A 24,597-nucleotide genomic window follows, 5' to 3' on the forward strand; every position below is an offset into this window, starting at 1 on the left:
CTTGTAAATTTTATTTCAGCGTAATTGCATGAAGACGTACATCTTTCTTGTTCCCCCCCCCCCTTTTTTATATCTTTTCCCATTTTTATTCAACTTAGTTACCTCTCTTTTATTATACGGCAGACCGACAATTTGATGTGACAACCTTCTTATTAGATATTGTCTATTGTCAACTGAAGTGTTGTACCAGACTGATCGCACGAGACAGAAGAATGCACAAGATCAAATTGCCACGTCTCATGTTCGAGGAATGGTTTTCGTTGTGGCAAAAGCCCGGAAAGCTCCAACGAACAGTGGTTGAAAAGTCATCCATTCATTGTGAACACTGGGATTAGTTTAAACGTATCTATATATAGCAGAAACTCCCCCCTTTTCCCAAGAATCTAATATTGACAAGACGTTTCACTCGGATGCAAACATCGTTTTTTGTTCGGATCAAAGACAAGTCCAAGCGGGCATCTCTGTACGTACGGCATACCCTCGTAACAGTTGAGGAAACGGTGACATTCCCCTGGGTACGGGAATAAACCCGTCGGCCGGGGACATATCAGCTGAGAATAACATGTCACTGAGTTTCTATGGTTACAAGTCTGCGTTGACCCGTCGAATACGTCACCGGCATAGCAACGCAGTCTTTCCGGAACAATTCCATTACATCGAAAGAAATAGGCACAATTGTCCTCATCTGCTTTCAACTCGTTGATATAGATTTCGTCACATGTAATATTCTGTTGACGTTCGGATGGCTTGTAGAAAATTTCTGAAATAAAACAATAAATTTGATGACCAAACACACATTGAAAAATGTTGTTATTTATTAAAAGTTTCATTTCAACGGAAAAAAAAACTACGGTCATCAATTTGCTAGGATATTTTGTTTTACTCAAATCATGAAGATAAATAAAAAATGGGAAAATCAATCGCTTGATATATCAAATTATATACGGCGAGTTCACGATAAGTTATATATTGTTATTCAAGGGTTTGCTTTTTTGCGCTTATTTTAATGTTCCAAGGGAGACAACCTGTATATACTGAAAAACATTTTGTATTGAATGTATCGCATCCCTTGACTCTTTGTTTACAGATACGTTGGAGTTTAAAACAAATAACATTAGCAAGTCAATTTATCTTCAATACAACAGAATACGTATGTGGAAATTATCATCCGCTATCACATCGTGAAAATATTGATAAATATATTTATGCGTAGATTTTTCCGCAACTGAACTTATGACGTTAGTAATGGCGGCAATGAGTCGTCTTGAACTTTCTACTTAATTTCCTTTTTAACGCAAAACAACTCCCTCACCCCACCCCATCCCACCCACAAAAAGAAAAAAATGATGATGATCACTTACCTGATCTACAGTTACCTGCTGTGTCTGGCCCCGTGACATTGGACATATCGTTGTCAGTAACTAGAAAAGAATCGTATCCATATATATTCAACAAATTACACACTTTATCTCATATAATAATGTTTTTCATAAATGAGTTTCGAAGATACTATGTTGAAAATGTGTGATACAAACACCATAATATATCATCTAGGGACGGTATGGCTCATCATGACTAATGGTGTGTTTTGTCAAAACAATATTGAAATCAGTTATTAAAAGTTATAAAAGAGAATATTCAAGCGAAAGTGCCAGAATATCACATGGGTTGTCACTCGCCGAAGCCCAAAAAGCAAATGTTTCCAATTTCCCATTAATGTGTCTTTGTGAACCCTTCTATGGAAAATGCGTAAATTCGTCTATGGGTATTCTTGAGCTCGTTTATTTACATTCATGAGCTAGTCTATGGTTTTCGCGAGCCCCGACAGAGGTTATTGAAGTTCAACAAATAATCACTTTCCACATTGATTTTATAAATTAATTTTTTAATGTACATGTACGGGAAATAACAGGAAAGTACCAACATTTCAACATAAACAAAAATCCAAACCCAAATTCAATAAAACTTATATAAAAATATGAACAAAAGGAAGACAATGCTAGTCAGACCACGTGTTCCGTGAAAAATAAGCGTCTTTGCGTCATCGACTACACCCGCCATGTAAATCTTGAGTCAATCCAAGTAAGATCATACCACCAAACCCAACGGGGATGTTGTCAGCCAGAAATTCAATCATTCTTATGATTTGGTCCTCCGTATATTTCTTGTTTGATTTGGACATATTTTTCACGATAAACGATTCAGTATAGTTCACATAGTTCACATCCATATATTTGTACCGGCGTTCACCTTACTTGGAAAAGTTATCATAAGAAATAAAGAAAGCGCTCTTTCAGGTTAGAATAGAGTTTGGTGGTAAACAGATTGGAAAAAAATCAAATGTTCCTGTAGAAGCCGTGTTTTAGAAGAGGGTTTTGAAGATTTGTTTAAAGTTCTTTCAAGTTCACATGATATTAATTCCACTTCTTGAGTAAACATGCTTGATATTTCTAAGAATGGTGGTAAGTAGTTATGATTAAGATTAAGTCAAGCCAAGCCAGCGTTGTTTATATGGATTCTTATGAAGGTTTGGAATCCAATATAAACGGGGATGGTCCGTATCCTTATCATTAATAGATAGTCTAAATTATTGTGATAACGAAGCGTGATTAGCCAGTATTTTTTCTTTGGAAAAATTGCATAATGCACCGGTCGGTTTCTTCGTTATCAAGCAAACCTGGTTGATTTTGTCTACAGGAAATGAAATGATGTCTATAGACAAGGACCAAGTTACCAGACACCTTATCTTCAGACACAATAACATACCTGTAATTTAAATATGGAAGTTTGAGTTAAACATCAGGGGCGAGGAACGGTTCAGAAGCTCACGTAGCTAAATATTTTGAATAATTCTAAAATCATCACTAACTATGTTCCTAGCTGGACCATACTGATAAGTAGAGGTAGAACAAGACCAAGTTGACAGAGGACTAGTTCTTAGGTGATCTATATCCAGTTGTTGAGCGTTTGTAACTGAAAGGCTGTTGGAAATTATCAGAGTATTTCTGTTTAGAAATAATTAGTCTGGGAACCGAGAATTTCTTTTCAGTAATTAGACTATTGCGAGTTTTGCTTTATTGTTACGCACGTAAGTTTGCACGGTTGTAGTTGTGTTGCAGAGTCATAAGTTTCGTAGTTCAATTACTGTCAGCGATTAGTGTAAAGCTAGTAATGTCCCTCAGGACAATTCGATGGGTGCTCTGTATTCCAACAATAGGTCTTGTACCCTTAGGACCTACTATGTGAGCCCCTCTCTTATACTAGGCGCCGAGTCATTGTTATTTCCTTGGAGCTGTTCAAGTCTCAGGCAAATATCTGAACATCATTTTACTGGTGACTAGAAAACTTACCTAACAACTCAAAGGGGAATCTGATGCTAAATCCTTGAAATGATTAATAAAATTTACCTCCACAAAGACTGTTACCCAAATAAGGCAATATCCGGTCTAGGTCTGCGCCCAAGTCGTCTACGTTGTACACCTTACACACATCCGTTCCAACTGTTAATGCAAATTCAGCTCCAAACATTCCCTCAAAGACAACGTACAGAGTTATCCCTCTTTGTCGCAATTCCGCCGCCATATTTACAGTTTCTGTATCATTTATCAAGCTGTCATTTTTTAAAATCAAAACACCGATTTTTGGAACAGTGTACAATGGATCAAAGTTTGGTCGCTGTAATTTTTTGGTAAACATATCCGTCATTGTTTCCAGAACATTTGTAACATTCACGTCACCGGTAAGTTCTTTCTTAAATCTTCTTGTATTTGACATAAGTGAAACTGCCGTGTTCAGCAACTTCCGGTTCCGGTACGGACGAAGATGCGTCATCACAACACTCATTCTGCGATACATCACAAGACCAACATTGTAAGCAGACTCTCGAATATCTAAATAATTCATAACTTTGATAACGAACTCTTCAAGGGGAGTGAACTCTTCGAAATCAGCTGTTGTACCATTGTTGGCAGTCCTCGGAATAAGGAAAACCACATCAGCCTTTGCACTACACCTGTCCTTGGTATTGATAACTGGAAAAGAGAAAGGCAAATCAAATATTTAGTTTATGTTGTATCTTTCATTTAGCACCTTAATTTGTTATTTCAGTTAGAGACTAGCACTATTTTTATGAAATAATTTATAAGGACACGCAAGCGCGTAAATATTGATCTTATTCTAATATTGAATTGTTTGGAAAGATGAAAGTTACATACATCATATACTAAATGTTATTTGCTGTAATTGTTATTCCGTAAACCAATTCACATGATCAACATCGAAATCAGATTGGTATCATATCTATATAAACATAGAAATAAAAGATATTTAAATTATTTATCATTGTACACCTTGCATATCATCGTGACATTTGTAGGAAATGTTGAAAAAAATTGTTTCTTTTAATTAATAATTCGGATTATGAAATAGAACAATATAATTTAACGATGTTGAACAGAGAACATGTCGACCTTAGTCGATAGGTGGCTGTGTTGTAAAAAACTTCTTGTCAAGGGTAAGTAAAACACGTGTTTGACCTTTCGGTAAGCAATTTTGTCAACAGAAGGCTTAATATTATATTTTCATAAAATCTTGTATTATATATAAAATCTCGCGTTATATGTAAAATCTAGTGTTATGTATAAAATCTCGCATTATATATAAAATCTTGTGTTATATACCATAAAACTAATAAGCTTTAAAACACTAAAATAAATTTATGAAATAATGTGAAATTCAGGCAATAGAATGGATTTGATTTGAGGTAATGAAAATTCTAGCTTCATTCGGATACGCATGATTTTGTTTCAAGTCACGTTATGTATTCAACTGTATTTTACAGTAAGTGGTGACATGTACTATTAAAATCTACATTTACATCAAATTATCACCCGTATCACAAATAAAATCACGCGTAAAAAAAGATATCATTTTTGTTTGATAGTCTTCTTCTTTTTGTTTCTGTCTGCGAGGAGTTGATAAAAGACATTATCACAATAGCATACCTTATTAAACCGTTTCTATTCCGTAATATATTTAATGTGTACCCAGAATACTCACCTCTTCCTGTCGTGTAGTCAGCGACGATCAATACCAGAAACACACTAAACATTTCTCTCCCCATGTCGAACTTCACATCAGCAAAATTTAACATATAAGGAAAGAGACTTTCCACAATTAAAATGTTTTCAGAACAAGAAATACGTATTGCAGGCGTTTACTGTATTGAAACTCAACGGTTCTTCTGACAAAACATCTACGCGTAGCTGACCTAATCATACAAGCATTCCATCGTCAACCTACTTCTAGTGGTATATTGCGTGTGATCAATTCTAACTTCCTCCTAAGTACGTAAATTGGTAGACCTACATATACGTAAAACAGTAAACATGTCTTTATCATTTGAATGGTCGATATGTCCCAAACACAGAGTTAGAAATAGATTGTCGCGTGATTCTATTCCAATGTACGTATTCCCATAAATGACCAATAAGCGTAACTGTTCATGTGCAGTTTATGTATTTTACGTCAAAAGCCGTGACCGTTGTTGTCATGAATATCCATTAAGATCGACGCTTTCGTCAACACGTGCAACGCAATACACATCTAATGTCCAGAGCAGAACATGTAACGAGAGATGTACATTACACCGACAAAATAGAGCAAAGCTGACCACTGGTCATTCAGAAATTTGTTTTATTGAGAGGTGTGCATGTATATACAGTATACGACGTGTGTATATCGCGTGCTTGTTAATTAGGACGAATAAAACACTGTTGATCGCTTAATATATAGAGATATGAATGTCAGTATGTCAGTAGAGGAGATTTATAGAATACATAGGGTATCAGGTCGAGTCCAGAATACATAGGGTATCAGGTCGAGTCCAGAATACATAGGGTATCAGGTCGAGTCCAGAATACATAGGGTATCAGATCGAGTCCAGAATACATAGGTTATCAGATCGAGTCTAGAATACATAGGGTATCAGATCGAGTCTAGAATACATTGGGTATCAGATCGAGTCTAGAATACATAGGGTATCAGATCGAGTCTAGAATGCATAGGGTATCAGATCGAGTCCAGAATGCATTGGGTATCAGATCGAGTCTAGAATACATTGGGTATCAGATGGAGTCTAGAATAAATTGGGTATCAGATCGAGTCTAGAATACATTGGGTATCAGATCGAGTCTAGAATACATTGGGTATCAGATCGAGTCTAGAATACATTGGGTATCAGATCGAGTCTAGAATACATAGGGTATGAGATCGAGTCTAGAATACATAGGGTATCAGATCGAGTCTAGAATACATAGGGTATCAGATCGAGTCTAGAATATATTGGGTATCAGATCAAGTCTAGAATACATAGGGTATCAGATCGAGTCTAGAATACATTGGGTATCAGATCGAGTCTAGAATACATTGGGTATCAGATCGAGTCTAGAATACATAGGGTATCAGATCGAGTCTAGAATACATTGGGTATCAGATCGAGTCTAGAATACATAGGGTATCAGACTCGTCAGATCGAGTCTAGAATACATTGGGTATCAGATCGAGTCTAGAATACATAGGGTATCAGGTCGAGTCCAGAATACATAGGGTATCAGGTCGAGTCCAGAATACATAGGGTATCAGGTCGAGTTCAGAATACATAGGGTATAAGGTCGAGTCCAGAATACATAGGGTATCAGGTCGAGTCCAGAATACATAGGGTATCAGGTCGAGTCCAGAATACATAGGGTATCAGGTCGAGTCCAGAATACATAGAGTATCAGATCGAGTCTAGAATACATTGGGTATCAGATCGAGTCTAGAATACACTGGGTATCAGATCGAGTCTAGAATACATAGGGTTTCAGATCGAGTCTAGAATACATAGGGTATCAGGTCGAGTCCAGAATACATAGGGTATCAGGAATACATAATGAGATCCAGAATATATATGGTATCAGATCGAGTTCAGAATACATAGGGTATAAGGTCGAGTCTAGAATACATAGAGTATACATAGGGTATCAGGATCGAGTCCAGAATACACTGGGTATCAGTCGAGTCCAGAATACATAGGGTATCAGTCTAGAATACACTGGGTATCAGATCGAGTCTAGAATACATAGGGTATCAGATCGAGTCTAGAATACATAATGTATCAGATCGAGTCTAGAATATATATGGTATCAGATCGAGTTTAGAATACACTGGGTATCAGATCGAGTCTAGAATACATAGGGTATCAGATCGAGTCTAGAATACATTGGGTATCAGATCGAGTCTAGAATACATAATGTATCAGATCGAGTCTAGAATATATATGGTATCAGATCGAGTCTAGAATACATAGGGTATCAAATCGAGTCTAGAATACATTGAGTATCAGATCGAGTCTAGAATACATAGGGTATCAGATCGAGTCTAGATTACATTGAGTATCAGATCGAGTCTAGAATATATATGGTATCAGATCGAGTCTAGAATACATTGAGTATCAGATCGAGTCTAGATTACATTGAGTATCAGATCGAGTGTAGAAAACATTGGGTATCAGATCGAGTCTAGAATACATTGGGTATCAGATCGAGTCTAGAATACATTGGGTATCAGATCGAGTCTAGAATACGAGTCTAGAATACATTGGGTATCAGATCGAGTCTAGAATATATATGGTATCAGATCGAGTCTAGAATACATTGAGTATCAGATCGAGTCTAGAATACATTGGGTATCAGATCGAGTCTAGAATATATATGGTATCAGATCGAGTCTAGAATATATATGGTATCAGATCGAGTCTAGAATACATTGGGTATCAGATCGAGTCTAGAATACATTGAGTATCAGATCGAGTCTAGAATACATTGAGTATCAGATCGAGTCTAGAATACATTGGGTATCAGATCGAGTCTAGAATATATATGGTATCAGATCGAGTCTAGAATACATTGGGTATCAGATCGAGTCTAGAATACATTGAGTATCAGATCGAGTCTAGAATACATTGGGTATCAGATCGAGTCTAGAATATATATGGTATCAGATCGAGTCTAGAATACATTGGGTATCAGATCGAGTCTAGAATACATTGAGTATCAGATCTAGTATAGAATACATAGGGTATCAGATCGAGTCTAGAATACATTGAGTATCAGATCGAGTCTAGAATACATTGGGTATCAGATCGAGTCTAGAATACATTGGGTATCAGATCGAGTCTAGAATACATTGGGTATCAGATCGAGTCTAGATAACCGATTTTGCTTTATTTTTTCGTGATACTATTAAAAAAGTTCCAAGATATCATTTCTCATTGTATCCGTATATCTTCCACTGAGAGTCGAATGAATTTGTTGAACAAACTATTTATTTTATATATTCACTTTTTGTTAATTTTTGCATACTTTCTCATTAGTTTTGTAATTATTCTTATTGGAGTTTAATAGGCGATAAAGAATATTCAACTGATTCAGGAACAACGAGTGAACACAAATTATTGTTTAGAAAACTGAAAACGACAAATGGTAGGACGGATAAAAAATGTATTCTTGGTATAGTTAGAGAACGATACAATGGTCTGGTACATGACATCAATAGCATACGTGTTGCTATACACCAGTTAATTGGAGACGTAATATTTCATCACCTACATTCGAAAATAAATTTCTCAGGCTACGAGCACGTTAAATCGGTTTCAAACTAGTTGGAGAAATCTTATATATATATCAAGATGTTCAACTATAAGTATCTTCTCTGAAACTTGATACTTTGGTTTGTTCTCATTTACATTAGACAAATTAGATGATTGTAAAGCAACAACATATATTCCTTTTATTATTTTGACAGATGTCTTGTATCCTTGTATTCTGGATTTGTTGAATAAAACAGATATGAAAAAACCTTTTATCATGTTTTTCAGAAATTCAGTTGTAAATTTACTGGAAAACATACAGTATCTCATAGTAGAGTGGAATGTGCCATATTGTTTTTATGAGACCTTATTATTTCGATTAGAACATGAAACAAACAAAAAACTAACAATATTTGTCATTCAACTTTATATGATGTCTTTCTTGACGATTCTTTTGACGAAATATGTATTTGAAAATAGATGTATAAAATGTATGAATTTACGTTTTATATAGAACATTTCAAATGCCTACTCCGTTGTACACATGTCAAGGATCCACCATGAATACTGTTTGACGTTCTACCAAATTTTGTTTTATTTTATTTGGATGGTATCCTTGCCACAAGTATGCGTAAAGGACGCTATTTCCAAAAGAATTCATGAGTAGGCCGTGCTAAAGACTCACTAGTGTATAGCACCCTCCAATCAAATTTAGAGTTCGAGAGTGGAGCCGAAACATGACTTAACTGCATCGTACAGCTGTTTCGTTCTTGTAGGTGGAGGTAAGGGCCTAATGTTTTAAAACTCAGGATAGTAAAGCAAAGCAAAATTAATTGTCTTTTGAGACTCAAATTTCAGATAATTCTGTCTTATTTAAAATAGAAATTATCGGTTACATGAATGGGTCCTTTCTGATTATCAATTATAATCAAATAGATATTTGTAAAAAGTCCTAATTTTTATGTTAATAACCGTAGTGATTATAAAACTGCTGTCGGTAAGTCTTGATAACATTAGATGATCGGACTACAGGTTGACATGCTACAAGGTTTACTTGCCGAAAGATGTGCAATTGAAATCCAATTCAAAGACGCCTGTTCCTCAATGTCTGCCATTTTGTTAAAGAGATCGAAAACATCAGAAGTATTAATCTGAAGTTCACTGCTTTAATAACACCAGAAAGTTATCGGTTACTTTTCCTCTAAGCAGCAGACACCTAGCGGATTATTTATAGGGTACTGGCTTCCTGTAGTGTGGAGCAAATATTCGATAGATTAACGGTGCCTTAGCTGTATAGGTTTTAAACACGGAACCACGGCAACCTCTCGATTATTGCTGGTGGGTTCGCAGCTCAACCGAGACACTATTTATTTATTTTAGCGAGTCTAACGCTTTTACTATGAAACTGGTGAATACCAAATCATTTACCAAAAGCATTTTCTGGCACAAGTTTGAGTTTTTGTTTCACCACGACTACTCTATCATGTGTCACAGGACTCTGGAATTGGGACACGATGATATTTAGAGTAATATATAAATACTTATCACTGGTAAGTTTGTAAAAATAATTATAATCATTATTTGATTAATTCATTAATGACTATTTTGTCTCCCTCCTTGAGATTGACATTTATCATTCATTAATAAAGTAGTGCTGTTTCTGGTTAGTATGATCCTGTAACGTAGCTGAACGGACAAGACCCATTTGATACTTTTCCTTCCAACGACATCATCGTTTTTCTAGTTTAATGTAGATGCCATTTTGAGCACGTGTTACAAATTCCTTTTGTGTGCGTGGAACATGATTTGGCTCTGGCAGTATCCGAAACCTAGAAAAAAAAGATATTTTTCAAATTGGGAATGTATATTTAAAATAAGATCAGATGAGAAAATTGTAGTTCATAAAATAACTTGTGTATAAATGCATTCTCTTTGATTCAGAGATTCTTTCAAAAAGGCCAAAATTTGAACCATCGAAAAAGACTTCTACAGTACTTCGACTTCGTTTACACCAAAAGTACAGCTATTGGACATTTCTTTGGTTGTAGTTTCACGCAAGTAGTCTTTAAGAGCATTTTTATTACATATTTATCTTCTAATAATATAAAAAAAATGTTGTTTTAAAAATACAGTCACATTAAAATGTCATAGCATTTACAATATAAAAAGCCCACTGTGGTCAGATTATACAAACAGTAAATCCTACTGTAGTATGCTTGGCATTTTTATTGAAAACGATACAATTTGTATCAATATTTGATTTTATGTTGTGACAGACAACATGAGTTATTGCAAATAACAAGGATGCTTAAGAATGCCATTACTCTCAAAATTTTCTTTGTTTACGCAAATCATTTTATAATTGACTATGGTTCCAGAAAAGAACAAACTAGAGACAATTGCAATGCAGAACATTTGAAGAAAAATTGCCCGAGATTTCTTATTGATGTATGTACTGTGCAAAACGTCATTAGGGGTCATTTTTCATGTTTATAAAGTGAAAAACTTAAAAAATAGAACTTCTGGTCACAACGTAATTGATCATGTTTCCCTAATTAAGTTTGAAAATGTTATTTCCTCTTAGTATCAATGACTTAAATACCTTTATTTTATAAATAACACATTTTCCCACAACATACGACTTACCGTTGAACTATTCTTGCTAGCATTACTTTCATTTCGGTTAAAGCAAAGACCTGGCCGATACAGTTTCTGTGGAAAAATTAATCTGACGTTGAATACGCGTGTACTAGTACACTAGGAGCAAATAATGGACGCAGGCAAAACAAATGCCTCTATATCCATATCTAAATTATATGATGATCAGATGTTTCCTTTAAAGATTCTAATATGCTCAGTTATTACATATGTATAGCCAATTAAATGCTAAATAGCAAAAACATTTCACTATTTTCAAGTTGAAATGACATTAAAAGTTTCCTCTTTATATATTGTTTCTGGGAAGGCGCACAATTTTTTCTACTCCAAGGCGGCCACGGACACGGTATATATAATCCTCCGTTTTTTTGTTTTCTTTCTGCTTCGCTTCCTCGTATAATGCCTTCTCTGCTTCTCTTTCACATTGTGTTTAGTCGTTTCTTAGTGGTATTGAGGAAAGTTGACAATGATTTCTTATTTTTCTGATATTTTTGAAGATTTCATTCTTTGGTTGTTGTGACTCAAAACAAACTAGAATAGGCCGGCTGTTATTGGTTATGTAACTATACTCTTGTCTCTTTCCCAATCGTATAATTTTTCTGGGCCTATCTTTGTTTAATACTCCACAGACTTCTAATACATCTCCTACAACTTTAGCATCTTCTTCCATACGTTTCTTTCCGTCGCGATGGGGCTGTTCCGGAACTCCAAATAGAATTATGTTGTTTTCCCTCTCTGCTCGCTCTTTAATTTCAACAGCTATTTCGTCTTTGTTTGGTGCAGATTTCTCAGATTTCAAGTTCATTTCCAGTTTAGCAATTAACCCTTTTACCTCTCTTTCAAATTCCGCAATTCTATCTTCAATTTTTTGCGTGATTTGCCTACACCTCTCTTCTATTTTTCTGTCCATGAGAATATTCTTTTCGACTGTCAATCTGCATGGTGGACAAAACCACATTGTATCTGATTTTGATAGGATGTCATATTTCTTTGAATCAAAATCCAGATATCTGATGCAGAAAAAGTCCTGGCATCGATCACACTTCATGTACTTCTTTGCTTCCTTCGAGCATATCTTGGAGTTATACTAATTAGTAATGTATCAACTAAATTAACAGACAGGGACAAAAAATCACGAAAACAAACACTTATCTGTAGAGAAGATGACCGATAATTCATACAATATCATTTTGACGTATGATCTCGAGCGCTCGACAAATTATCTCTGGTTTATTTCATTATAACTCTTACTCTCGCCTTGTTAGGACGGTAAGTGAGTAATATAATGTACTTATATATACGTTGGTATTTATTATTATTGACATTCTCAACCACCCGTCAACACATAAAATGTCATTAAGGCCATCAACCAATAAACCACAGCGACCCCCAAAGGAAATAACATCAAGCGAACCAAAAGGTAAAAGACAAATGTTTAAAAATCTTAAATGGGTATATTATCACAAAAGATTAAAATGGTACGTCATAGTCTATAATACAGACCAACATGGTAAACGAAATAATACGTCGAGCACTCAATATAATTGATATACAAAAATAACATTGTCCTAAATATACCACACTGTAAATGTACCGCCATACAATTTTACTGTACAACTGGATACATTTGTTATTGAACACAATAAATTACTATCGTCTCTGTTTATTTTGATGTACTTTTTTATTTTCAGCATTCCAATAAAACTGCCATAAAAGTGATTTACTCTCATGCTGATACGGATTCCATACAATATTCACTATTTACAGATATATTAGTTTAAATAGAATTTTCATACCTGGGTCCTGCTGCAAAAGGTACGTAGCTGTACGGATCCCGGTTCGATTCCCCAGCAAAACGGTCAGGTCGAAATTCCTAGTAGAGATGGTAACCATATGAGCGCCATCGTATAGTTATGTTTTAAGATAACATGCTACTTTTTATTCGGTTAAATTTACCTTCATATACAAATATAGGTTCGCGTGCTTCAATAAGCGAACACTTAAGGTTTTAAGTAACGATAAAGTTGACCAGTAAGTTAGGCATATATTCAATAACCTTTATTTTCATAATAAATTTCATGTATTTTAATTTCAATAAAACAAATCCACTGTAAATCCAACTTGTATCTTAATCATCTCTATCGGAAACTCATTGTTTAAAATTTAATGAAAATAAGAAAAATCTCGTGCGTGTACCGTATATGGTCTTCTCTACATAACCTCTTAAACAAGCGCGTGAACAACGCGTGCATAACGTCGTGATATACATATAGAAAAGTTCATTATATGCAGCATATATTATTTGGTTTTATTTTGCGTTTTTTAATTATTTATTGAAGTATTTGGATTTACCCGAGAAAACATAATAATTCATGGTTGTTGTGTAATCGTTTCAGGAAATTTCAAGCTATATTACAATTATTATACCTATAATATATGGTATTTTTATTCGTAATTATTTGTATTCATAATTAGGAGGATATTACTTCATATCTTTTTCAAAGATAGCTGTCCATCAATTCAATTTTTGCTTGAGGTTTGAAATTTTCTGCTTGAAGAAAACAAATGTTTCTCCTGAATGAAACATAATTTACATTATTGTTGCACTGCTATATGTGGAAGGTTATTTGGTTTCAAATTTACATAATTAGCAGTATCAACAACATTGATTAAGGCATATTACTTGTAAGGTAATGCAGCTAATTTAGGATATTAATGATTGAGATAGCAGAAATCTTCAAGATAATAGGTGGTAGACACTGCTGGTCAACTTTAAGTCCTCGAGGTTTGCCGTAACCTGCATGCTACGTTTTACTTTATTAGAATAGTGTCACAGTTCAGAGTTTACACATGTGTGGTTGACGCTGTTAATAAAAAATCTGACATAAGAAAATATTTGAGAAAATATCAATTTTAAAGTTGTTTTGTTTTGGAATATATGTAAAAAGAATGAATTTGTCCTGTTCTTTTGAAAGGTTCAGGACATATCTATGGGCAATTAGTTCATTGAATTAAGCTTAATCTTCTATTTACCAAAGGCTGGTCCCAAACTTCCTCCAGATGGTTCATGACAAAGATCATAACATTGATCTCAGTGTTTACCGGGATGGTCACTCCATCGATATCCATTTCAGCCGTAGTCACTCTGACAAGGAACGGAACTGGCGGGAACATCCTTAATGTTTCTTTTATAAACAGAGACATTCGAGTGAATTCCTTGGTGTCATCCCTATTAAAAATAAATAAATAAATAAAATGGATCAAACGATTAGCAGTGAATTAAAGGATGTTGCTTTTATCACCTAACACCTCTTAAACTCTCAGCTGCTATCGAAATCAGGTGAGCGATGGCACGTAATTTTGCAATCACTATCTAAAAATGTCAAGTAAGGTTGTATACCATTCTACGTTTTGTCTGTCCCCAAGAACTCGCGTTACTTCTTCATACACCTTCTCTTGTTCCTTAGGATATTTAGCGAGCGCGTAGATTGCCCAGCTGACGGCTGAGTTGGGAGTTTCTTGTCCTATAAAGAAAAAAAATTGTAATATCAGATATAAGTCATTCAGAAAAAAAAAACTTGAAACATTCCTATTGCTTTAATACAATTTCCACCTTTACATCTAATGAAGAACTGGCCGCTGTACATGTGGTAACCACCACACCTTGGGCTAAATGCGTAGCAGATTCCGGGATTGAATATCCATATCCTAGAACCATGAGTCAACTCTATGCTTATTTATCTACATTATTACAGAGTCAATTAGAATATTCAGGTTAATTCTAATTATGTTAAAGCAAATACGTTTTTTACAATACCCACCCTCAAACAGGAAGGTGTCGACCTCGTCCCTGACCTCACGGTCTGTCAGTCCAATACCATGCTCGTCTTTGGCGGTAAGCATGATATCCAATAAATCCAGATGGCGCTTCTTTAGAACAGACGAGTCTGCAGCCTGATTACAACAATTAGCATATACCCATCAATGATAAAGCATTGAAGGTAGATAAAGGGAAGTAACTCAAGTATATAGATTAATTCAGCGTAATTCGCCGAGTCAGCACAAATACGTCGGGGCATGGTCACCAAGCCCCCTGACGATCCGTGGTGAATTTGTCAATGCGTATTTTCGTGACAAGGTCACCTGACACATCGGAAGCCGCGGTGACACTATTTTAAGGGTCCCTGATAGGAATTTATAACCGCGATCTGTCACTCAATCCAATTCATTACCGTGAAGTCAAAATGAAAGTGTCTTGATGCCTATGGAGGGTACAGTAATAACAATACTTTCCAGAAATAAATTAATTAGTTAATCAGGCTTTGAAAATTTGGTTTCAGTTATATAATAATACATTTATCGTATATGTAAAATATATGTAAGTGCAAAGTCAGTACAACGCCAGTTCGTTTCTATAATACCCACTCAGAACAGCATTAAAACCTATATTATATAAAAGTGTACACATTCACCACTCTATACCATGTGCTATATCCTATAATCTTATCTATTTTTAATAGATTTTAAAAGTCAGATTTAATTCCCAAATTGTTCCGCTCACCAGTGATTTCCTTCGTTCGCTGATAATTTTTTCATCGAAATCATGTACGTATTGTGTAAGTTTGGCATACTCCCTTCCAGTCGGTGATAGATAGAACGGTACACTATACCACAACAGCGGTGACCTTACAAAAATAAAATAACACAAATAAAAATATTTAAAGTAGTGAGTAACTTAGTGTGTTCAAGTTTATCAAACAAATGGCGTGTCAGTGTTCCTTTCATAAAAATGAAAATTTGAAGGACATAATATTTATCTGATGCAGTTTAGTTCCTAATTAATATAAACCGTACCTTGTTCTAAATCTGTATAGAAACATGCCATTCACTTTTTGTCTCTAACTATCATGAAGCGAATAACAGCTCTTGAGGATAAATTCTTGATAAACCAAAATACATTTAATAATAAAAAACAAATAATGTTGCAATGAATTAATAAGAACCACCAGAATTATTAAAAGGTATATACGCTTTTGAAAAATAAAACCGTGTAGATTAGCTTTAAAATAGGTAAGACAACTCACATTAACCTCTCCTGGGATAAGATAGTAAGCCTTCGAATAGCATTCACATACGGGTGTTTAAAGCTGTAATAAAACAGATAAACAATTTACCGTTAAATATAAATATAAACTTTATTTATTTTACAACAATTGCGAAACAAGTTATGTAAACTTACACTGATAACTCGTTGGCCCGGATGTAAGCGCGCGAGGGGTGTTATTGTGGGAGGAAACTGGAGTACCGTTAAGACATAGATCGATAAGTCTATTACAAATAATTTGATTTTTATTTCAGGATGGAAGAGACAGATTAGATACCCTTGATCCTGGACCTTCCCGTCGTATGAAACTGAACAGCGCATTATAATATCTAGCGTTGCTAGTCCTACTAATTCATACATCTCCACGCTTTTCCCACCAGATGTCGCTTTTTCTGCTTTTTCCTTTTCAAAGAGAGAGAGAAAAGAAAATTTGAAGTTTATTGTACATACTATTTAAAACATGACAGCAATGTTTATGTTTCTTAACTAATTCAAGTGAAGGTCACTATTATAACGTCATTTTGCAGAACAGTGAAGGTTACCGTTCCAACGTCAAATATAAAAACGAGGTAAAAAGTAGTTAAAAATTCATATCCATCGTATTTAACCATGGTTAAATCCAGTGATGATTTTTGTCAGGATATGCATGCATATATATCAAATTCGAGTTAGTAATGAATGACATAATATAAAATGTATTGATATTCATAAAATTGTAGTTTAAAAGGTAGGTAGATAGTGTAAAAAACATGACAACCTTCTCCCTGCTTAAAAGAGTTACTGCAGTATTCATCAAATGTGTTTCAACTATTTCACAATAACCCTCGTTTTATGTGTGTAATTAGAAGATGATTTGATTTAGACAGACTTTTCTTCATAAGCTGCTTATCTCGATATTTTCCAACAACGAAACTTATACGGACAGCTTTCCACCAAGCTGTTTGAAAACGTGTTGGTTTCAATTTCCCTTTTGTGAATTTCCTATTTCTTGAAGGCACCTTCCATGCATCCTCAGTCTATGGTATTTACATGCCGCAGTTGATTCGGTATTCAAGGCCATGATCCCACTATCACGATTTTTGAGCAAGAAGTCGACAAACAGAAGGACAGACTTATAAAACAGGTTCTGATAGATGCAGGTTGATGGAAGTATGAGGAAGATCTATGGTCGCCATAGTGATCTCATTATACTGGTTAGTTCCGTTGTTCTGTACCTTATTCTCATTTAGAGGACATGGCATAGCTTACGTGGATTGATCAAGATTTACATGACGATCGACGTCGATGAAGGAGGAGACGCTTAATCTCCCGGAACACCCAAGCTTATTCTCTTTGTACTTTTTAAGGAGGTTTCGTGTGAAATTTTCATTTGGTCATATTTTGCTCAGGGTTTATTGAATATGAGTTTGAATAACGATTATACTGACATATTTTTGTTGTTTTTGTTTTACTTACTTGATATTACCTGTAACTGATAAACTCAAGGTTTTTGTGTTACTTTACCAGAAAGATATTGCAGACGTCGTTAAAAACTCCAACATAGGGTTTCAATACATCGAAATGGAAGGCCGGTGTCAAGAGTCGACGATTTCGTTCCCATTTTTTACCATCACTCATTAAAAGTCCATCACCTTGAGAACGTTATCGTAACAAAATGAATACATGAATAACACTGTATATGCAAGGCGGGTCTTTGCTATAAGGATCTGCTCTGGTGATGTTTTCGGTGTTGTAAAGTCTTTTGGTCTCAGGGAAATTAATAATAAAGTTCAGTACATATTATGTTAACTTATAGTTTCTTTTATATTTAAAATCGTCACTTTACCTTGAAAATGATTTGTTTTGTTTCAATCACAAATACGAATATTTACGACATGAGCCTCCCTTTGACCGCCAGACGAGGAACGTAAACACAACCGCGCTAACACTATCAGACAACAGGGCAACGTGACAAGATCAAGGCATGTCCACAAGAATTGGGTATACAAAAATATAATCGAGTTTTAATAAATGACAACAGCTTCAACATCTCAAACTTTTGCCCATAATGCAAAGTGACAAATTGTGAAGAGTTTATACATAGCTGAAAACCATCATGTGTCCTCAGTCATTAAGCAATTAAGATAGAATGAAGATACAGGGGAAACAAAACCTCATTGAAAACATTGCAATTTGCTCGTAATTAATCCAGTGATTTGTATTTCTCTTCTGCTACAACATTTAAATAATCATTTTATTATCAGTATTTCCCCAACTCTTGCTACGTTCAGCTCAGACATCACAAAAATGGCAGCTCTTTGCAGGAACAAAAGATAGAATAATTGGGTTATTCGAAAGATAGTGATTTTGACTGGTGCACCAGATCAAAGATGTTACCAGTATCACCATAGATTATAAGGCAAAATATGTTGGTGCAAACTAATAGTGGTGCAACCCCTCTAGGCCTACTATGTATTCACTGCAAAAGAGGACTTTTTTCAAATTGATTGGAGAACTAATTAAAAGTCAACCATGCTTTTATCATAACTGGACAAAACATCAAATTTTTTGTTTAAAGAAATATTGTTTGTTAAAGTCTCTACATTCTGTGTCATCGGCATGGATTTTCATTGTTTAATTTCCATACCTTGTTCATATTTCATTTTGATATCATTTGTCACATAACAGGAGCATTATGATAGTATTTTAGCATTATAATAAAGATATATAGTGTTGCGTTTTGATGCACTTGATTTTTATCATGGCACTTGCTCTATTTGAAGCTTTTATAATTTTTAATCATCGAAAGAGTTATTGCCCTTTGAAAGTTGCAGAATTTCATACATATTAAAAAATGAAGTTGATTTATTTTTTGCTTATTTATACATATATTTTCTAATGTTTTGTTTCTTTTAATTTTACTTTTGTTTATGTAGATATCATGGCTTGTTTCATTTTTAGGCAGTTAAAATTCAAGATATCACAAATGATCATTATCAAAAACCAATATTGTGTAATAAGCAGTTCACTGATCCTTTGTTTCTATTTCATATTAATATGCAGTTATGTATAATATCCAATAGTGTTGAGAAAGACAAATGTTCGTCAGCAGAAATATGGTAAACTAATTCACATTTGAAGTTAAATGAAATAATGGTTTCTTTGTAATAATTTTATTTGCCATATATGATATTGACTGTGACAAAACTACATCATTTGAAGCTGGAAGGTTGTGTTTGCTTATTTGTTTTGAGAAAACAATATCAGGTATTAAATCAGAAAGGAACACATGACGATACATGCTATGAAATACCACAAAGTATGAACACTTTACAAAAGATGAAGTTCAGGAGCATGCCATGAAAATACTAGCAAACTGAAATATCGTTTTTTTTTTCAATTTTGATATCTTTATATTATCCCTTAAAATGAGGTAAGGCTTGTAAAATGTTCATTACTAGAACAGAAGACTTTTCACAAGAGCAGATCCTTAACTAAACAATTCTAAACTAGAGAATAAAATCATACCAGTAAAATTTCCTTTTAAACATACAACAGATTCATGTATGTATATCTATTGAATTTTCGAAGTGAAATGTTAAGCTTCATGGTGAATAAAAATCATAAGTTGTGATATTGTCACTCAGACCAATCAGATCACACTATTTGCATTGTACTTCAGGAAAGTCAACTCTAGTATAAACAGCCTAACGAAATGGTAAGAGACTGTATGAGAAGAAAAAAAAACACTTTTTGTAAACTTATCATGGACACGCGAATTCATTCAGTTTGCGAAAAAAGTTTTTTTTTTATCTTTTCATGCCAGCATGAAACTAAAAATATTCCTATCAAAGCTTAAATGAATACTTATAATCAGATAACATATAATAATAATAACAATATTAATAATAATAATAATGATATTAATAATAAGGTTGTAATTGATTCGTGGCAAACAGACGAAACAAATAATTAAAAAAATCTAATACAGGATTTATCTTGGATAATATTTCCTCTTTTTTCATAATCACACAAAACAACATTACGTTCAACATGTGTTTATAACAAAGGATAAATATGATGTTGGAATAAACGTACATACCTATCCAGTCTTTGAGGGTAAAGTAACCCCCTCCAACCTGTTTGGGCTTTGGCTCGGAAGTCTTCAAAATCACTTTCGCCGTCTCCGGATGACAAACAGAAATCACAGGGAAAAAGAACATTATCCAATGGGAAAGTATGCGACTTTTTGTTTTTCCAACTATTTGATGACAAATCTCGATGACTTCGTTAAAGTCTGCAAACTAAGCAAACACTTGTTTTACAATGATATATATTTTTTTATTTTTCAACATTGATATAAATATATATAGATTACTTAAGAGCTATTTAATGCACTTTCGAATTATCTACCCGACTACCCGGGGATATCACCGGATAATTTTGGCATACACTCAAATGAATACTGAAGTACACTATCATCAGGGATAATGATGGCATTAAACTATTAAGGTAGGTTGGACTTTCTTGAATTCACTCTATGCTAGGCTTACAATTGTTTGTCATACCGCTCGGAGTAGACGGTGTCGTCCATTTCAGCTCAGTTGTTTCGCTTTATCGCATAGATCAACAAAAGCAATAAAAATAAATGGGGGGAAATTTAAACAAAAGAAAGTTTTACACGATGGTTCATGGAATAGTACACAGTGAATAAGACCAGTTGTTCCGAAAGGATAAAGGTGTAATTTTACCGGGTAATCTTCCCGTAAGACTACTCGACGATTGACCGAGAGCTGGTCAGGGCTTGGTCTCCCGTGGTTGCACATGGTTGAGGGATGGTCTCCCCGAAAAAGAGATCGTAGCTCCATGTTTTCACATGTAAAGTAAACGAGTCTCGACCAATAACTCGAACAGAGAATGTCGAAAGAGCGAACAAGGTCGAGGAAAGGAAGTATTGGTCGTGCGACATTCAGAGTAAGAGCTAAGTCTTCTAAAGCGAGAACTGATTGCGTGCATGGTCGTGCCGCCCGACCCGTCCTCCACACTCGGTCGATCAATGTGATCAATATTCGCTCTTTTAAGATATAGCCACACTCCGCGCGACATGTCCTAGTCCCTTAGATCCTTGCGTTCCCAATTCTTCCCATGAGCACGATTGTATTAAGGAAAGAGGATTAAGATGCAACCTATGTAAGGTAAATGCTGCCGTATTTTTCTCATGGACACGACTGTCAATTAGGTAGCTTCATCTCCAATCCTCAGTTCCTTCATGAGGGATGTGTACTGACCATAATGTTCCCTCTGGAGTTCACACAGCCAAGGAGCAACCGACTATTTCTTTTTGGTATTCCTCTTTCTCCTCAACTTCAGCATGATAAACATAACCAGAGAGTCTTGATGCAATTCAGGGCATTCTGCCTTAAAAAACAGCATGAGGCGGAGCGATTGGGTCATTGTTGTCCATTCGGAGGATGGTCAAAAACTGATGGACGGCAACTGATCACCAGGCCTCTTTATACGGTCGCAGTGGGTCACACGGATATCCGGGTGACTGTGTGTACAGAGCGATGCTAGAAAGTTAAGATGGCATCTTAACCGTTTTGACTGAGGGTACGTTGCAACTCATGCGTAGTTAGATCGGCCGAGATTGAGTCTCGGTCTGCAGGTCAGGTAGAGAGTATATAGTGTCTCTTGAGCATATAAGGACACAGGCAGAGCGTTCAAATCGAAAGTCTGACTAGATAACATCGAACATCAAGCGTACACAGAAAGTAAAGGGTAAGTCGCAAGGACTTTACCCGCAACTACGGGAAAAACAGAGCAGCGATTATAGACACTCGTGGTTGTGTGTTATTTTGCCAGGTCTTTTTAAATCTTTGTAAATATAACTTAGTAATGGTACGTTCCTAAATGAGAACAATGTAAACAACAATGGAACCACAAGGCAAATTAACAAACATTAGACACGTCCAACTTATATATCGCACAAGGAAAATGAAAACATAATGATTACCGGTAAAATTCCCTATAATCCTCACCAGCCTGCATCTCTCGAAACTATATGTCGTTAGATTCTTTTTCTGTGCTTGCTGACGAAAATCGCGGTACTGAGAACCATTCCTTGAATAGCTTATCAACTGCTGCATGTAAATGGCATATGTTCCGGATGAACTTCACGTACACGGACCAGATTCTTTATATTCACTTAAGATATATTGTTGATGTCTTTCATCTACCATAATGTTGAAACCAGGGATATGCCACACTCTTGTACATATATCGCTAACTTCGATGTGTCGACGATAATACAGAAGACGTACACTCTTCCTAAACACTTTGTCTTTTTCTCCTTGTATGTTTACAAGGGTCTTCCTATAAAAAATTTCTTTTTTTTTAGTATTTTGCTCTAGTTTTATTGAATTATGATGACACGTTTGCAGTGTCCTGATTGTTTTGCAACCAACAGCGAAAGCGATTTCCTTGCTGAAATGTTGTCATATCTTGATATAAAAATCTTGCTTACTTACTTGGTTTTCAAAGGCTTTACCAGATTAAGCAGCTGACAGACCAATATATTACATTGCGTTTCGTAAGATGTAGTTTGATGATGACTACGAGAATACTTGTTGGTCGTTATAACGTTACCATTAGGATATATCATAATCACATGGGACAACAATCCTCTTCTTGATTGATATCAAGCTAGATGTGTTCGATTCACGTTGGTATGCTTGGTGACTTCGGTGTGTTCTCATGGTAGAACGTGATATTACTTTTATAGATTGATCAACATTTATATGGCGAGTGTTTTCGATAAGAAAAAGAAACGGTTACCCTATCGGAACCTATGGACTTTTTCTCCTTTTTAAACGGTCTCTTTGATTTGAAAATTAATTTCATTCTGTTGAAATGTCGACATACGTCTGTTAGTTGTGCTTTTACAGGGAAATAAATTCAATCATTATACCCACAGAAGAGCTAGCCATAAGGGGCATGCGAATCAATAAAACAACTCTAAATCCGGAAACTAATTGAAACCCAGCAACATCTGTCTTCTCCACTGTACATTGATTTTGACTGGTTACAAAGAAAAAAAATAATAAAATAAAAAACTGAAACACAATAAACTGCTGCTCTGTTTTTCCCATCGTAATGATAACACTTCAAAAAAAATACCAAGAGCCTTTTCGTATCGTGGTGAAAATGAATCGAAATAAACACATGTAACTAGGATTTTGAAAGGATAAGACAAAGAAGACATCCTCGCCTACGACAATGGATACACTTTTTATGAATTTCATTTTGTTTTGATGAAGATACGCGGCTTCAATGATAGTGACCTATGTCGTTATGACAGTTTGATATTCTGGTGATTATCAACAGATTTAGATAAATAAATAGATAGAATTAATAAATACAGTAGATGAAGAATATCAAACACTCGATAAAATTTAAACACTATATTATACCTATCATACCTGTAGTACATTCATATAAACATTTGGAGAAAGATTGATAACATCCCGTCTTACCTGGTTCAGATGTCCCCATATTGGATGAAACTTTCCGATGGGCAGTATGTTTTTTTCATTATATAAATCGATGTTGACCTTGTATCTGCGTACCAATCCTATAAGTTTCCATATGCATAAGGTTGATAGCAGAGTACCAATGGCGACAACGTAGACGTTCATCTTTATTAAGTAAGCAAACCACACATTAGTAAATTTAACGAGTTTATCCAAAGTGAATCAATAAATAAATCAATCCAAAAATTGATAAATTAAAATCAATAAATGAATCGTGGATAAACTAATCATCAAAATTTGAACATGATATTGATTACATTTTCGGATATGAATCAGGGGTAGTCACTGTTGTAATAATACAATGATAATCAGCCACTATCCTCTGATTAGTGGTTTTCTGATTGGCAGACGTCATTCCTGATAGGCAGACGTCATTCCTGATTGGCAGACGTCATTCCTGATTGGCAGACGTCAGTTCATGCTATCAACTGACTCCTGCACTGTATTGACGAAATACACATGGGTTTGCCATTCGCGCCAGTTAGAGTTTAGGCAACAGTGACTGCAGTATTTGAATACCTTCATTCATTACAATAAAAAAAGTTTTTGACTGTTGCTTATGTAGCGTAATGTATCTTTAAGTGAAAGTAATATCTAAAAAGGCCCCGATGATTTGCACATAAACCAGCTGATAAATC

At 35.0% G+C, this 24,597-nt stretch overlaps 2 protein-coding genes across 2 annotated transcripts; both read right to left on the reverse strand.

Moving 5' to 3' along the window:
- Nucleotides 1-383: 383 nt before the first annotated feature.
- LOC132550907 (uncharacterized) lies at nucleotides 384-5,122 on the reverse strand. Its single transcript, XM_060215007.1, has 4 exons — nucleotides 5,059-5,122; nucleotides 3,408-4,031; nucleotides 1,362-1,421; nucleotides 384-760 (listed from the first exon to the last, which is right to left on the reverse strand). The coding sequence occupies exons 1-4, from the start codon at nucleotides 5,120-5,122 to the stop codon at nucleotides 384-386; spliced, it is 1,125 nt and encodes a 374-aa protein (XP_060070990.1).
- Nucleotides 5,123-10,358: 5,236 nt separating this feature from the next.
- Nucleotides 10,359-21,238, reverse strand: LOC132550938 (cytochrome P450 4F1-like). The gene is made up of 12 exons (XM_060215040.1): nucleotides 21,122-21,238; nucleotides 20,473-20,674; nucleotides 17,895-18,022; nucleotides 16,669-16,793; nucleotides 16,372-16,434; nucleotides 15,849-15,972; nucleotides 15,109-15,241; nucleotides 14,688-14,811; nucleotides 14,321-14,516; nucleotides 13,084-13,160; nucleotides 11,276-11,341; nucleotides 10,359-10,458 (listed from the first exon to the last, which is right to left on the reverse strand). Exons 1-12 carry the CDS (start codon nucleotides 21,236-21,238, stop codon nucleotides 10,359-10,361), a joined length of 1,455 nt encoding a protein of 484 aa, XP_060071023.1.
- Nucleotides 21,239-24,597: the final 3,359 nt, after the last annotated feature.

The sequence above is a fragment of the Ylistrum balloti genome, unplaced genomic scaffold (assembly GCF_031769215.1).
Source record: "Ylistrum balloti isolate Yb309-2 unplaced genomic scaffold, AGI_CSIRO_Ybal_v1 Utg370158, whole genome shotgun sequence".
Taxonomy (NCBI): Eukaryota; Metazoa; Mollusca; class Bivalvia; order Pectinida; family Pectinidae; genus Ylistrum; species Ylistrum balloti.

Bases quoted from the DNA above. Each gene is read 5' to 3' on its own strand.
- LOC132550907 (XM_060215007.1), bottom strand. From the start codon at position 5,122: ATGGGGAGAGAAATGTTTAGTGTGTTTCTGGTATTGATCGTCGCTGAC. The intron at 4,032-5,058 runs GTGAGTATTCTG...TCTCTTTTCCAG, and splicing joins TGACTACACGACAGGAAGAG to TTATCAATACCAAGGACAGG. The intron at 761-1,361 runs GTAAGTGATCAT...GTTTTATTTCAG, and splicing joins AGCAGGTAACTGTAGATCAG to AAATTTTCTACAAGCCATCC.
- LOC132550938 (XM_060215040.1), bottom strand. From the start codon at position 21,238: ATGGAGCTACGATCTCTTTTTCGGGGAGACCATCCCTCAACCATGTGC. The intron at 15,973-16,371 runs GTGAGTTGTCTT...TATTTTTGTAAG, and splicing joins TTATCCCAGGAGAGGTTAAT to GTCACCGCTGTTGTGGTATA. The intron at 11,342-13,083 runs GTATGAAAATTC...ATTTTTCCACAG, and splicing joins CCTTTTGCAGCAGGACCCAG to AAACTGTATCGGCCAGGTCT.